General features: G+C 47.6%; 1 protein-coding gene across 1 annotated transcript; it reads right to left on the reverse strand.

The window, feature by feature from the left end:
* Positions 1–146: 146 nt before the first annotated feature.
* Positions 147–12,245, reverse strand: efcc1 (EF-hand and coiled-coil domain containing 1). The gene is made up of 8 exons (XM_076013345.1): positions 11,471–12,245; positions 10,446–10,912; positions 5,378–5,529; positions 5,032–5,167; positions 3,054–3,219; positions 1,744–1,902; positions 844–913; positions 147–701 (listed from the first exon to the last, which is right to left on the reverse strand). The coding sequence occupies exons 1-8, from the start codon at positions 12,137–12,139 to the stop codon at positions 577–579; spliced, it is 1,944 nt and encodes a 647-aa protein (XP_075869460.1). The 5' UTR covers positions 12,140–12,245; the 3' UTR covers positions 147–576.
* Between the last annotated feature and the right edge of the window lie 1,968 nt (positions 12,246–14,213).

Genomic DNA, 14,213 nt, shown 5'->3' on the forward strand with positions numbered 1-14,213 from the left:
GACTTCATTTCAGAATGTTGACTTCAAAGCCAAAATCCAGGCCCTTTTTCTGGTGACGACATTGAGTGGACGGTATTTATTGAGGGGAGACGGACTGGACGTCGTCATCAGAGGCACCGACGCGGACAGCAGTTCACACATTGAAGTTGTTCAAGGTCAAGGAAAACTTTATTAACACCAAAGGAAATAACAGGCGGGATCTTCTTTTACAGGTTGCAGTGTCACACACACACAACCACAAAGACACACATATACATATATACAAGCAACGAGTACAACACAAAATAGTCAATTTACAAACAACAACAACAACCTGCAAGGATATATTGGTTTTAATTTGAAACTTTATAACATTAGTTTCAAATGCGCAACAGAAAGTGGTGCCGATGAAACAGAACCCTTCCATCCGTCAACCAGTTTGTGGCCTCATCAGCTTCACCACCTGATGACGCACATTTGAAATGAGACAATTTCATTGTCAGCTTATTTCTGTCAGCCTGTCCACCAGAGACTAATACTACTTCTTTATGCCACATCTGAACAGGGTTCCTTTGGCCCAACAGAGGGCAGTCTTGGTTAGCAGGAGATGATGAGAGACTGCTGACTGGACTCTCGCTCCAAAGGCCCCCCAGTGGACAGAATCTCACAGGCAGCCAGTTCGTGGTAGAGAGCATTGAGGACCTCCAGAATGTGGGCCTTCCCTGTGCAAGAGCAGAATACGTGTGATCGCCAAGAGAGACCCTTGTAAAGTTCAACCCGAGCCCCTTGAACCGATTAACAGTTACTTTATAAAAACTTCAAATTTCCCATATGGACTTTACTGGGACTTTGCACCTCACTGACCGTGTTGTGGGTCACTGCAAGACTCCAGAGCGCTGAGCAGGATTTTCCCCAGGGATCTGCGCGAGACCTCCTGAAACAGGGCAGACAGCTGTGCTCAGAGGAAAGAAGCTTTTTTTCCTCTTGCCACAGAGGCCAGTGAAACGAACCACTTCTAGATGTTACATCGCCAGGCTCCTTCTGCTACTGAAGTTGGATCATAAACTAAAAAACCCAGTTATCTGCATGCAGCTGCAGCAGAGTGACTCAGTGTCCACACGTGTGTGTGTGTGTGTGTGTGTGTGTGTGTGTGTGTGTGTGTGTGTGTGTGTGTGTGTGTGTGTGTGTGTGTGAGCACAAAACCAGCATTTAATTCATGTCAGGGACTAGATTATTACACTGTGATGAGGTTACTATCGGGCAACGTTATATTTCGTGAATTGAAGTAAATGACTTTATTCCGCATCTGCCTGCTGTTTACTCTTCGCTTCATCAACCCACAGTTTTTTCCTTATAAAGTCGCGGCACAAATTTATTCCACAAAAATAAAAAAAACACTCACCCACGTTATATCATGTCTAGTGAATAAATTACTGAAATCATTGAACTGTGTGTCCTGCAAAATAACTGCCCAATATTGTCTCTATAAATATAAACTACAAGTCAAAAGTTTGGAAAATTCCTTCTTTTTTTTTTCTTTTTTTTAAAAAGGGAAACTGCTCACGAATCCGCAACCCAATCAAAACAGCTCCATGGCCTTTTGGGTCACGACCCACCAGTTGAGAAACACTGATCCAAACCATATGTCACGGCCATGAACCTCACTAAAAGTACAGAAGGCGTTCTTGCGTGTTTTCTTTGGTAGTTTTTTTTTGTTTTTTTTCAATGAGCAGCGGTCTTTGAGACGCAGCTGTTTCCACTGACCAGGTCCCTGAGCTGCTGGAGGAGCTGCAGGATGTCCACCAGCTTCTCCTCCACCAGCGACAGACGAGCCCTCTCCGTCTCCAGCATGTGCAGCTCCACGTGAAGCAGCTCCGTCTCCTCCGACTGTTGCTGCAGCTCCTTCACCGCACAGTCCTTCATCTGAAAGAGACGATGCGCAGGAGTTAACGCAGCGCAGCCGAGGTGGCGCGGCCCCCGAAATAGAAACAATCAAAGTAAAAACCAACAAGTAGACAAATAATCATGAAAGCAGGTCAATTGAAGTTTACAGTTACTGCTGATTAAAACATACTGAACCACATCACAGCATGTGGAGGTTATGGCCCCTTGCACTGATTTGCTGAATTAAAGAAGAACCCATTTTATGTTAAGTTCTTGGCGCCTTTATGGAGAAATGTTGAAAAGCAGTTTTTGATCAGCGGCTGCCGGCTGTTGTGTCTCATTGCCAAATAAAACAAAGAGCCTATGATCATTGACTTATGTAAGACTTTCCGTAAACCGTAACAATCGATGCTGCTTTTCGCCAAGCACACAAGCATGTGTGTGCGAGCCTGAGCGTGGGATGATGGATGTGTACAACAGAAGGTATTGAAGTAATTTCCCATCCTGCACTGCTGCGTCCTCCTGCCAAAGCAGGCTGGAGGTCCCTGCAGCTGAAGCTCGGTGAGTCACCGTCATCTACGCTGCAGGACTGAAGGTCTCACCCCGCACATCCGCCACATAAACAAAAGACTCGCAGTCTGCTCCTTGTTTAGTTTCAACTGTTTTCCCTCCTCCGTGAGTGCAGAGGCGCTCTGGAAACACATGACATCACTTCCTGTGTTGTGAAAGCGCCGCTGGCTTCAAAGAGGAGAGCTTCAATTTATGATATTTTCATGTGAGACAAGGGGGGGGGGGGGGCTGGTGTCTGGGCGGTCAGGCCCGGGAGAGGAACAGCTGCACACGCCCACACGCACACACACATGCAGAGGGAGGTTGTGGCGCCTCTGTTGGTGGTTGTGGTCAGTGCTGCCCAGTTTTGCTGCTCAGCCAACGTTCAAGTCTTTGAAGGCCTCCACTTTCACAACAACCCACACCAGCCCACTTTCACTGGCTTCAACTTCATCTCATGTCCACTAGCAGTCACAAGGCCGGACTCAGACTGCTCAATGTTTGCTTTGTCTTATTTTCTTTCTTTTGAATATTCAAAATAAACACAATCAATCAATCAATCAATCAGAATCAGTCCATCAGAATGTCCAGACTGGCTCCAGCGGAGCAGAGCAGCCTCCACCCAGCTGGGACGTCTGTACCTGCTCCGTCTCCTCCTGGCTCTGCCTCTGCTGCAGCTCCCTCTGCAGGCCGCTCACCCTGTCCAGGAGCTGCACCACGGCGCTGCAGCTCTCCTCACCGCTGGAGCTCCCCAAACTGTGCATCAGCCTCTTCAGAGCCTTGCTGTCGCAGCCGAGCACGTGACATCTGGCGGGGGAAACAAACAGATGTTGTGTGTCTCCCTCAGCACCTCACTGACAGGCTGCTGTGACACCACGTGATGCAAACTGTACAGTTTCAACAGTGACCGTCGATGCTGTAAATGGGTATATTTTCCAGATAATAAAGTTGCGAGCCAAAGTTATTACACAAAAATAAAAACGCTTATTTTCACCCGTGTGCGAGCTTTACACTTTAAAGGTCCAGTGTGTAAAATTTTAAGGACGGCACAGGGGTTAGGGTTAAGGCTGAAATTAGGGTTAGGGTTATGGAATTAGGGTTAGGGTTTCAGGGTTCCTCAAATGCTAGAGTCCCCAAATGTGGTGTGGGTGTGTCCTGGGGGGGTTCTGAAGAAAATAAAAGTGGCCCCAAATCTCTAGGACAAAGTTGACCTTTGACCCCATAGACTTGCATTGGCATTAGGGTTAGGGTTAAGGCTGAAATTAGGGTTAGGGTTATGGAATTAGGGTTAGGGTTTCAAGGTTCCTCAAGGGCTAGAAGCCCCAAATTTGGCGTGGGCGTGTCTTGGGGGCTCCTGACGAAAAACCTAGTGGCCCCATGTCTCTAGGACAAATTTGACCTTTGACCCCATAGACTTGCATGGCATTAGGGTTAGTGATAAGGCTGAAATTAGGGTTAGGGTTACGGAATTAGGGTTAGGGTTTCGGGTTCCTCAAGTGCTAGAAGCCCCAAATTTGGTGTGGGTGTGACTTGGGGGGTCCTGAAGAAAATAAAAGTGGCCCCAAATCTCTAGGACAAAGTTGACCTTTGACCCCATAGACTTGCATTGGCATTAGGGTTAGGGTTAAGGCTGAAATTAGGGTTAGGGTTATGGAAATAGGGTTAGGTTTTCAGGGTTCCTCAAGGGCTAGAAGCCCCAAATTTGGCGTGGGTGTGTCTTGGGGGCTCCTGAAGAAAATAAAAGTGGCCCCATGTCTCTAGGACAAAGTTGACCTTTGACCCCATAGACTTGCATGGCATTAGGGTTTAGTGATAAGGCTGAAATTAGGGTTAGGGTTATGGAATTAGGGTTAGGGTTTCGGGTTCCTCAAGTGCGAGAAGCCCCAAATTTGGTGTGGGTGTGTCCTGGGGGGTCCTGACGAAAATAAAAGTGGCCCCAAATCTCTAGGACGAAATTGACCTTTGACCCCATAGACTTGCATTGGCATTAGGGTTAGGGTTAAGGCTGAAATTAGGGTTAGGGTTATGGAATTAGGGTTAGGGTTTCGGGTTCCTCAAGTGCTAGAAGCCCCAAATTTGGTGTGGGTGTGTCCTGGGGGGTCCTGAAGAAAATAAAAGTGGCCCCAAATCTCTAGGACGAAATTGACCTTTGACCCCATAGACTTGCATTGGCATTAGGGTTAGGGTTAAGGCTGAAATTAGGGTTAGGGTTATGGAATTAGGGTTAGGGTTTCAGGGTTCCTCAAGTGCTAGAAGACCCAAATTTGGTGTGGGTGTGTCTTGGGGGGTCCTGAAGAAAATAAAAGTGGCCCCAAATCTCTAGGACAAAGTTGACCTTTGACCCCATAGACTTGCATTGGCATTAGGGTTAGGGTTAAGGCTGAAATTAGGGTTAGGGTTATGGAATTAGGGTTAGGGTTTCAGGGTTCCTCGCGTGCTAGAAGCCTCAAATTTGGCCTGGGTGTGCCTTTTATTGTACTGCCATTACACATTTTTTGAAATGAATTTATGGGCAGTATGTTTGGCATTTGCCAATATAAAGATCATAAATCAGGCCAGATTTGACACCCTTGACCTATGAGCAGTGCTTTGAGCTGTGGTGATGCTGAGGTGTGGTACCGTTCCCCGCAGCCGGACAGTCTGCTCAGGATCCTCTTCACCTCCTCCACCCGCCGCTGCTGCTCTCCGCTCCACTTGTCTTCTTCCTCGTCGGAAGCCGCCTGACCCTCCACCGAGCGGAACAGGTGCTCCTCCACTGCATGACGCAACACATCCAAACATCTTCAATGTGAGGAACAATCATGTGAGATCCAGCTTTTCATTTTCCAAATGCCCCTCATCTAGGACCTGGAAAGAGGTTGCCAGAACACACACACACACACACACACACACACACACACACACACACACACACACACACACACACACACACACACACACACACACACAGTGTCTGGAGTGTTACTTTTATCTGGCGTGGTGACAGCGCGCCCCGTTGGTGAGCGGCGGTCGTGTCTCCAGTCAGACCAGCTCTTCCGGGTCGCCGCTGTGACACTCGGCTGCGGCTGCAGCTCGGCTCCGCTGCAAGGTGCCGCTTGAAGCTTTGACACCTCCGACCTTAGAGAGAGAGAGAGAGAGAGAGAGGGAGAGAGAGAGAGAGAGAGGGAGAGAGCTCTTCAATACAAGTGCAGCTGCTCACTGCAGCCGACGACACGGTGAACGACGCTGACGCTGACCAGCTGGCACTCAAACTGTTCACAACATCTCTTTGACAAGCAATGAAAAGGTTTTTGGTCTCACAGCCACTTCAGGCACCAGGGAAGCAGATCCAGTAACGGCCTGCAACGTGTATTAAGCCACATCTACCACCGCCATGATCATTTTATAGGGGCCTGTGATGTTGCTCCAGATCTGGGTGGGGTAATTAAAGCCAGACACTCTATCTGTAAGGCCCTTCTTTTTTTTCTTTTTTTTACAGTAAAGTGGGTCACTGACAGAATGTTAGTGTGTACAAAAAGAATGGCCAAGCATGCAGTGAGTAAAACTATGCTATAATGCTGCTTTATACCTTTGAAATAAAAAGACAAGTCATATTCTTTCGCATTATTTCAGTGTATGATGTGTGCCGAGGAGGCTCTCAGATGTTTTACTCCCAGGCAGGAAACAGCAGAAGCGACAACAGATCAATCGACCAATAGCGGTTTGGATTTCCTACGTTTCAGCCGTTGTCTCTCGGCTCTTTTGTGTAAAAGGAAATCAGACGGGGGTGGAGGGGAGGCTTCCTAAATCACAGCCTAAGTGTTTCCAGATGAAAATGTCTGGGTAAAAAAAAAAGTAAAAAAAAGAAAAGAAAAGTCACTCCAGCTTTGTATCCTGTGAGCAGAACTTGCATTTAAAAAGAACTTTTCACCGTCCGCTGGCGCAGCTTCCTTCCTCTGTGTGAGTCGGAGCGCTGTTGCTTTCTGTGGTGATGACAAGATAGAGTGGAGGAAACGGCCGAGAGGGTTTTCCACGTGCACGCTCCAGCATGACTGACTGACTGACTGACTGACTGCACTGGTGGCAGTGGAGGCAGAGAGGGAGTGAAGGACGCACATTTTTTTTGCTGTTCACTTCTGCTCCCAACGTGTTTTCCTAAGAGAATTCATCATCTGTTTAATTGCCATCCATTTGCACTGAATACATTAAAGATCTCTTGTGAGGCTCTTTGCCATTCATCACTCCTGGATGACAGCAAAGCTTTGGTGCAGAGTGCAGTCTAACTCAGGCGTGGCCCGTTGAGCTGTTTAATCCGGCCCTTAAAACAAACTTGAAGAAATGATATTAATAGTAAGTCGGTCATAATATAGCCGTATTTCATCCATTCTTCCAGTGTTCAGAGTCATTTCAATAAAGAGCTAAATAAACACTGTGGGGCCTCAGGTCACTTTGAGGTTTTACACACTTACGTCTTAAAAAAAAAAAAAAAAAAAAAAAAAGTCATGGGATTATACACATATTTCTTTGAAATGCAAAGAGAGAGAAGTGGAGCGCAAAACCAGAAGAAACTACACCAAGTTCACAGAGAACGCCAACGGTTCTTCGTGCTTTTAACCACGTTTGAGATCATTCTGTGCATCAGCCCCTCTACAATATGATCAGCAAGTAACATGCACATGCGAAGCCACTGTGCAGCACCCAGAGAGCTGCTTACCTGCTAGTGAGTGAGTGCATGAAGGTAGTGAAACTTTCAATATCAGTCTGTTGGACGACTGAGTGGAGTCAATAACCAGTTGTCAATAACACACGCTGCACTTCAACTGAAAGTAAGTTGTGCAGAACTTGTCAGCAGTTATTTGTTCCATCATATGAGAGACCCAACAGAACAGTATATTATACTGTGATATGCCAGCATACAAATTTGCCAATAAAAAGACGATGAAGCCACAATAATGAGCAAGGATGGAGTTAATGGCAGATTTTTATCCCTTACATGACGTCTGTGAAGTCGAAACAACCTCTGTTTACCTGCAGACAAAATGAAAATATCATTCTCTCCACACCACATCATCACTGGATCACTGGATTCTCTTTTCCTCTACGCTCTTCGTTTCTCTACACAAATTCAAACTAGATCTTTGGGCCCGTGGACGGATAGTTGCAGCTGTTTGCATTTAGAGACAGGACACCCAGAGTCCTTTCAGTGTTTATCACAGTCAACGTCAACAAACACACGCGCACACACGCGCACACGCGCGCACACACACACACACACACACACACACACACACACGCACACACGCACACACGCACACACGCACACACACACACACACACACGCACACGCGCACACGCACACGCGCACACGCACACACACACACACGCACACACGCACACACACACACGCACACACGCACACACGCACACACACACAGCTTCCACTCCCTGAAGAGCAGTTTCCTCTTTCAAGTGTCATCCGTCAGTGACAGGATCCTCTCAGCGGTGAGGTAAACACCAAGGGACGGCTCAAACCCTCGGCATGAACATAAACGCCGCCTCCTATTGGTTCTCGGTGGCAAGGTGAAGAACGGTCAGGGGGTCGTGTTTACTCAGCAGGCTCACACTTATTAATCTTAAGCCATAACATGAGGTCTGGGGCGGCGGAGAGATTTCGCATGAGAGGAAAAGTGAAAACGGGGTCGGCTGAGTTTGTCAGATATTTGGTGTGTTGTATTTCTGCTGAAGCTGGCATACTTGTCGACCAGAGAGGAGGAGGAGGAGGTGGGGGGAGAGGAGGAGAAGAGGAGGGGGAGGAGCAGAGCAGTCTGGTGGTTTGGTGGGGGAAAAAGAAGCCGACTTGGCAAAAGTGAGTTTGTGAAGGCTGTTCAAGAGCAACAATAAAGCCCCGACCCTTCCATAGTGTTGGAGGGTGGAAGGGGTGGGGTTGGGGGTGGGGTTTGGGGGTGTTGCAGCGGCAGCACCTGCTCTGCACAAAGCTGCAGCTCTTGAGTGGAGACAGATCAATGGTCTGCGAGACCCTGGGCTCCCCACCAGTCTGAAGGAGCCACGCAGGGCGCATGAAGAGCTGCAGGATCCTGCTTCCACTGTGTCTCAGCTCGTTCTCCAGGATCGTTCTAATTGACCTTCGCCGTATCCCTCTATGTGGCTACGTCTGAAAAGCCACCTCATGAGAGCGTCAAAACCTTTTAGCCATATTGGAGAGCTTTTTCCAAGTGGAGCTGTTTCCATCAGCAGTTTTTTAATTGCCATATTTAGGTTTTGTGCAATTCTCGGGGTGATGGAAACGCAGCTAACGAGGCAAAGTGTCACAACATCATCCTTTCAAGTCATTCCTACAGCCACCACTAGAAGCAGATGAGAGAGGCCAGCTAGTCTGGTCTCTACTGACACCCCAGACTCTCTAGCCATGGGCTTGGCTGCAGTGTGACTGAGTAAGCATGGGGCTTCCAGACGGAACATTCATGGGGCCTGGTTGCTGTGTTCCATAGGACGGGGCCGCCTATGTGGTATTGTTTGTCTGGGACCGAGTGAAAAGAGCCAGCAGAGATTGATGAGAGCGGCCCGTTGAGGTTCGCACTCAATGGGCCTCTCTATTGACAAGTCAGAGCCTTTGTAGCATTGAATTATTTGCTATTAGGATATCAATGGGAGGGCAGTGAAAAGACTTTTGAGCTCTGGCTGCACAGAATAGCAAGGTTTTTCAAAATAAAATCCAAATTGTTTTGCAAAAAGTGTTATTTTGGGCTACCTTAACAACAGGACCTGCTAAAAGGAATCAGTGGTTTGGGTGAGATGAGGGGTGACATTAAGAATCACAGCATTAGGAAGACCCCAAAACAGAGACACTGACTGAGAAAGCCAAGTTGACACAAATGATGTGGAGGGAGAGAGACACAGTGGAGCAGCAAACAGTTGTAGCTGTTAAGCTTAATTACAGCCTCAGTGCCAAGCAAATGAATAGTTCTCAACACAAGCGGAGTTAAGGGTAAGTAGACATGAAACACACCATGCCAGTAAATAAACTCCAACGCAGCGAGGCAGAGCATCGGGACGGTAACCCACAAGAAGGTTCTTTATGTGCACGAGCATGTGGTGGGTTTGCAGGCACAATGGGACAAGGTAAACATGGTGGGCGTATCCCTGGAGGAATGACAACAGTCCTGCCTTCCTTCCATCCCTTCTTCTGCCAGCAACCTCAACACTGAACATCATCAGAAGAAGACGGAACTGGAAATGTAATATTTCTGGTCATCTGTGTTTGTTATTTATTTAGTTTCCTCTATTGTCACTAAATTTTAAATCTTGTTTGTTTAGCCGGAAATACACGAAGACATGGCCTTCCTGAAGTCAGACTTCTAAAAAGAAAAATCTAAAGTTAGAGTCTCAGATAAAAGAATAATATGATTTATGACCTGTGCATCTTCCCCTGGAATCAGACTTAATTTGCCTTTTATAAAACTGAGCCTTCACTAGACAACATAGCTTCTACATGAATGCACTGACACAAATACATGAACTGCTTCTTCTTCATCTCAAACTGCATGTACAGAATGCACGCTGCTTCTTTATTCATTGTCAACACTTCATCTGCTGGTTCTCATGATAAGACCATCTTATTATCGTATCATTCAGACTATCATCTGATGTGTCGCAACTCATTGGCCCAGTATGATAGTTGTTTGACTAACACAAGCTTGGTGGGTAGAAGGCTGGCTCTCTTCTATGCCGATGATGTGACATTCTGCTAACTAGGCAAACAAATGGTTGGATTAACAACTGGAACCTCACGCTTGAAGACCTCTGTACACTCTTTGTGGATGACATTCTTTTTGAAGTGTGAAGGCCACCATTGCTCACCAACAGCAAAAAAGCAGTGAGCTAAACGCTATCGAAGTTTTTACCCCCCCCAAAAAAACAATCTCACACACTGCAATAAAAAGCATCAGCACGAAGAGGCTCGACAGTTAGATACGGATTAGTTTCACAGAAAGCCCTCTTGCTGAAGGTGCTGTGTGACTGCACTGTGTATTTACCTGAAGAACAGAAGTTCAGACTCCAACTGAAGGATGTGTCTCTCCAGGGCTGGCACATGGTTGGCCTTAGTTTCCAGCTCCTTGACCTTCTCCATGCTGCTGAGCAGCACCTGCCTGGCCTCCTCCACCTTTCTCCTCATGGCCACCTGCTCACTTTTCAGGGCCTGGTTGCTGTCCTCAAGTGCAGCCACGGTCTCTTTGGAGCTCCACAGTTCCTGCTCCAGTCTCTGGTTGCACAGCATGATTTCATCCACCTGCTGATCCCTGGAGCTCCGCAGCAGCTCGATCTCGTCGATAATGTTCTGCAGGTCTTTCAAGTCACTCTGGCTGCTTTTCAGCAGGCTGCTGCTGCTGCTGCTGCTGCTGCTGCTGCTGCTGCTCGTGTTGTTCGGCGTGACTTGTTTCTGATGCGCCACAAAGCAGCCGTCTTCCAGTTTGTGTTGGGAATGGCTTTTCCACAATCCCACCTGAAGAGGAGGGCGACAGGTAAACAGGAAGACACCGCCATCAGCTCAGTTCAGTATCACTTTATTTGTCGAAAAGGTCGGCAAGAAAGACAAAAGCATTCATGCTTCATAATGAACACTTGGCATTTTAAAATACTTGTGAAAACATCAATAACACAATTTGAATGAATACGACACAAATGATTTGTGTTGCTGTTGTGGATCTTTGAGGGAAAAAAAAACCCTGATTGTTAGGGGTTAGGAAATTGGTCTTCTCAGACCACTTTTAAAAGGTCTCGGTCTAAGAAGCAAAGCTGTTGCTGTTTTTTTTTAAATGCTTCAAAATAGTTGGCAAAGCAGCAAAAATGTTAAGGAAAAGTATTCAAAGATTCCTTGCTGAAAAGAGATGTTGCTGCAAACTTGAATTTTTATTTATTTATTTATTTATTTATTTTTAAAAGTTGATATATAAAGTCTTGGTCTGGTCTTGGTCTCCAACCTCAAATACCTCGGTCTCGATCTCGATACTCTCCTGTCTCAACGCTAGTGTGGAGGATCAGGGTCTGCAGCCACCCTCACCTGCAGAGCCAAACAGCGGGCGTCGCTGCTCTGAAGTGCGGCTCGCATGTCCTCAATCAGCTCCCTCAAACTGGCGTTCTCGTCCTCCAGCTTGGACACCCGGTCCTCCGCCTCCTCCAGAGCCACGATCTCCTCGTAGCACTCCCTGGTGCAGGAGCCGTGCTGCCTGCAGCCGGGGGCCGAGGGCGGACCCGAGCCCCGGCCCGGCTGCCTCCCACCACGCCGCCTCAGGGGGCTCCTGAGGCGGATCTGGGTCTCGATGTGCTCGCTGTCCTTGCCGACGAGCAGGCGGCCGCTCTCGTACTGACAGCCGCCCTTGGCGCTGAAGTACCCGCACAGTTTGGCGTGGAAGCTCCTGAAAGTGAGCTGCTCTCCGGGCACATGAGCGGAGATCCCGCCGCAGGCCGACGAGTCCTCCTCGGCGTCTTTGTTCAGTCCCAGGATCTCGCACAGGACGTGGAAGTCCTCCGCGGGCACTTTCCCCGCGCCCTGGTAGTCCAAGTGATGGAAGATCTCCTGCAGATACTGGTCCAGCCCGGTGGCCAACACTATGATCTCGTTCTCCACCCCGCGGTCCAGTCCGTAGTGATAAGCCAGCGTGCTGACGATCCATTGTGTCCTGCGCGCCGGTCGGCCGTACGGATCGATCGAGTCCAAGGCGTCCATCATCTTCCGCCGAGCAGCGGCATAGTTCGGCGAAAGCCAAGCGGGGTTTGTGGCAGCTCCTTCCACTGCTTCTCTGTGTGTGTGTGTGTGTGTGTGTGTGTGTGTGTGTGTGTGTGTGTGTGTGTGTGTGTGTGTGTGTGTGTGTGTGTCCCTCCCAGGCAGTCCAGAACTCTGAGCACACTGGTGGAGCCGAAACAAGGCGTGTGTTGAGAGAGATTTGAATTAAGCACAACCCCCCCCCCCCCAAAAAAAAAAAAAATCCAAGAGAGAGGGGCTCCAACAAGCCGGGGGTCTCAGGAGGAACATGCTGCAAAACAGGCCCATACATACACTCACTGCCTTCTGCTGTAATTGCCACCAGGTGTCTAAACCCCCCCCAACCCCACTCCGTAGACCTTGTTAAAATGCAAGGATACCCCCAGAGAGTAATATGGAGCCCAGCCACACTGTCCTTTTTCAACTGAAGAATTTTAACAGCATGTACTTCTACACTGCGGGCGAAGCTATCGAGGAAAGACGCGGCAAGCTTCTCTGCACCAAGTTTGCACCTCACGTTGTCCTGCATTCTGCAGGAGCGGCTTGTAAGTGGACACCGCAAATCAATACATGTCATATTGGTGTATGAGAAACATATGGTTCACACTGAGTGGGTGTCACTCTATATATACCATATACTGTATTGGCTGAGTTTTTCCCGGTCTGTTTTTTCTCTCTGTTATTCTACTGTGTCTGATCAAACTCTGTTTAGTTTGGTAGTTATTTCATTTTTGAACTTTATTGTGAAGCCCTCTGAGCAACTATGCACTATTATATTGCATTGCATTGTCATTGACCCAGCATGAAGGCCATTCAAAACCCAAGTTCTTACTGCATGTCATGGCTTCATTCAGGGTGAAATGGAGACCTTGTTGCATTACTACACCCGATGACGGTCGGCATGAAGGATTCCACACAAACAACTTCATTTGTTGCACTTCTTGATCTGCAGACCAACTGTGAACTAATTCCCACTGCAGTCTTCCTCGTTCTTGTTTGTGTCAGGCAGGACGTACTGCGTCAGTCAGGTGAGCGAAGGGAAGCGCCTCGCTTCCTTGACGACTGTAGCCTAGCGACACGTCGCTACAAATTCCACTGCTGCCACGAAGCTTGAGTGACAGGCCTTGCAAGCCACTCGCAGCCTTGTGAAGCCCAGGAGGGTGGAAGAGTAAACAGCAACTTGAACTACGATAACATACATTATGAAATCGCTGCGGCTGAGCTGTGCAGCCAGAGAACAGAACTTTCATTCTGCTTTCATTTTTATTTTTACGTGAATGCAGAGAGTAGATGTGACGTGTCTGTGAATTAGTGGACACTCTTGGAGGAGACAGTTTCTGCACCTATTCTGAGAGAGTGGGAGAGAGAGACAGAGAGAGACAGAGAGAGAGAGAGAGAGAGAGAGAGAGAGAGAAGGGAAAACTTGGATTTAAGAGACGGTAGGACCGCCACTGTAAACACAGAGTTCTGCTGTTACACAGTTTGTCTATTTAACTTGTTTAGCTGGCCAAGCTTTCTTGTTGTAAATGTTGGGACAATACGGATAAAATGAATAAATATAGTTTCATTCAAATTTTCTCCACAGGCTACATTGTTTTTGTGGCGTATTGAGTCTTTTTTTGTGATCTTGCTTTTCATTTGAAGGTCGTCAACCCACTGAGTCTGTCCTTTGAAGGCCAATCTCAAACTGCAGGACTTATTATAAGGCACATTAGAAACAAAACGACTGCATCACAGCCAGTGGCAGCAGGACGTTTCCTTCCAAAGCAGAACAGTGAAAAAAATAAAACCATGTGGTGTAAAATGTTTATTGTATCATTAAAATGGTTACTGGGAGAAAAATTCTCTACTTTGAATAAATTGTGAGCGACTTCCTAAATTCCTTGAAACACTGAGTCCATGCTTGCCGGTGTCCTGAACACCTGTCTTCTAGACAACCTGGTACACGACCATAGTTTGGTCCACCGCCGCACCAGTGTTCCCTGATCCCTTCGACAGATACATTTAGACGTCCATAGATCCCACTTTAATCTTGGAGCTC

This window comes from Nelusetta ayraudi, unplaced genomic scaffold (genome assembly GCF_046127955.1).
Source record: "Nelusetta ayraudi isolate G7.1 ecotype Tasmania unplaced genomic scaffold, CSIRO-AGI_Nayr_v1 ptg000146l, whole genome shotgun sequence".
In the NCBI taxonomy this organism is placed as follows: Eukaryota; Metazoa; Chordata; class Actinopteri; order Tetraodontiformes; family Monacanthidae; genus Nelusetta; species Nelusetta ayraudi.

Coding starts and splice junctions, on each gene's coding strand:
- efcc1 (XM_076013345.1), bottom strand. CDS start 12,139: ATGATGGACGCCTTGGACTCGATCGATCCGTACGGCCGACCGGCGCGC. Junction 10,913..11,470: donor CCCGCTGTTTGGCTCTGCAG/GTGAGGGTGGCT, acceptor CCTCCTCTTCAG/GTGGGATTGTGGAAAAGCCA. Junction 1,903..3,053: donor GCCAGGAGGAGACGGAGCAG/GTACAGACGTCC, acceptor CGTCTCTTTCAG/ATGAAGGACTGTGCGGTGAA.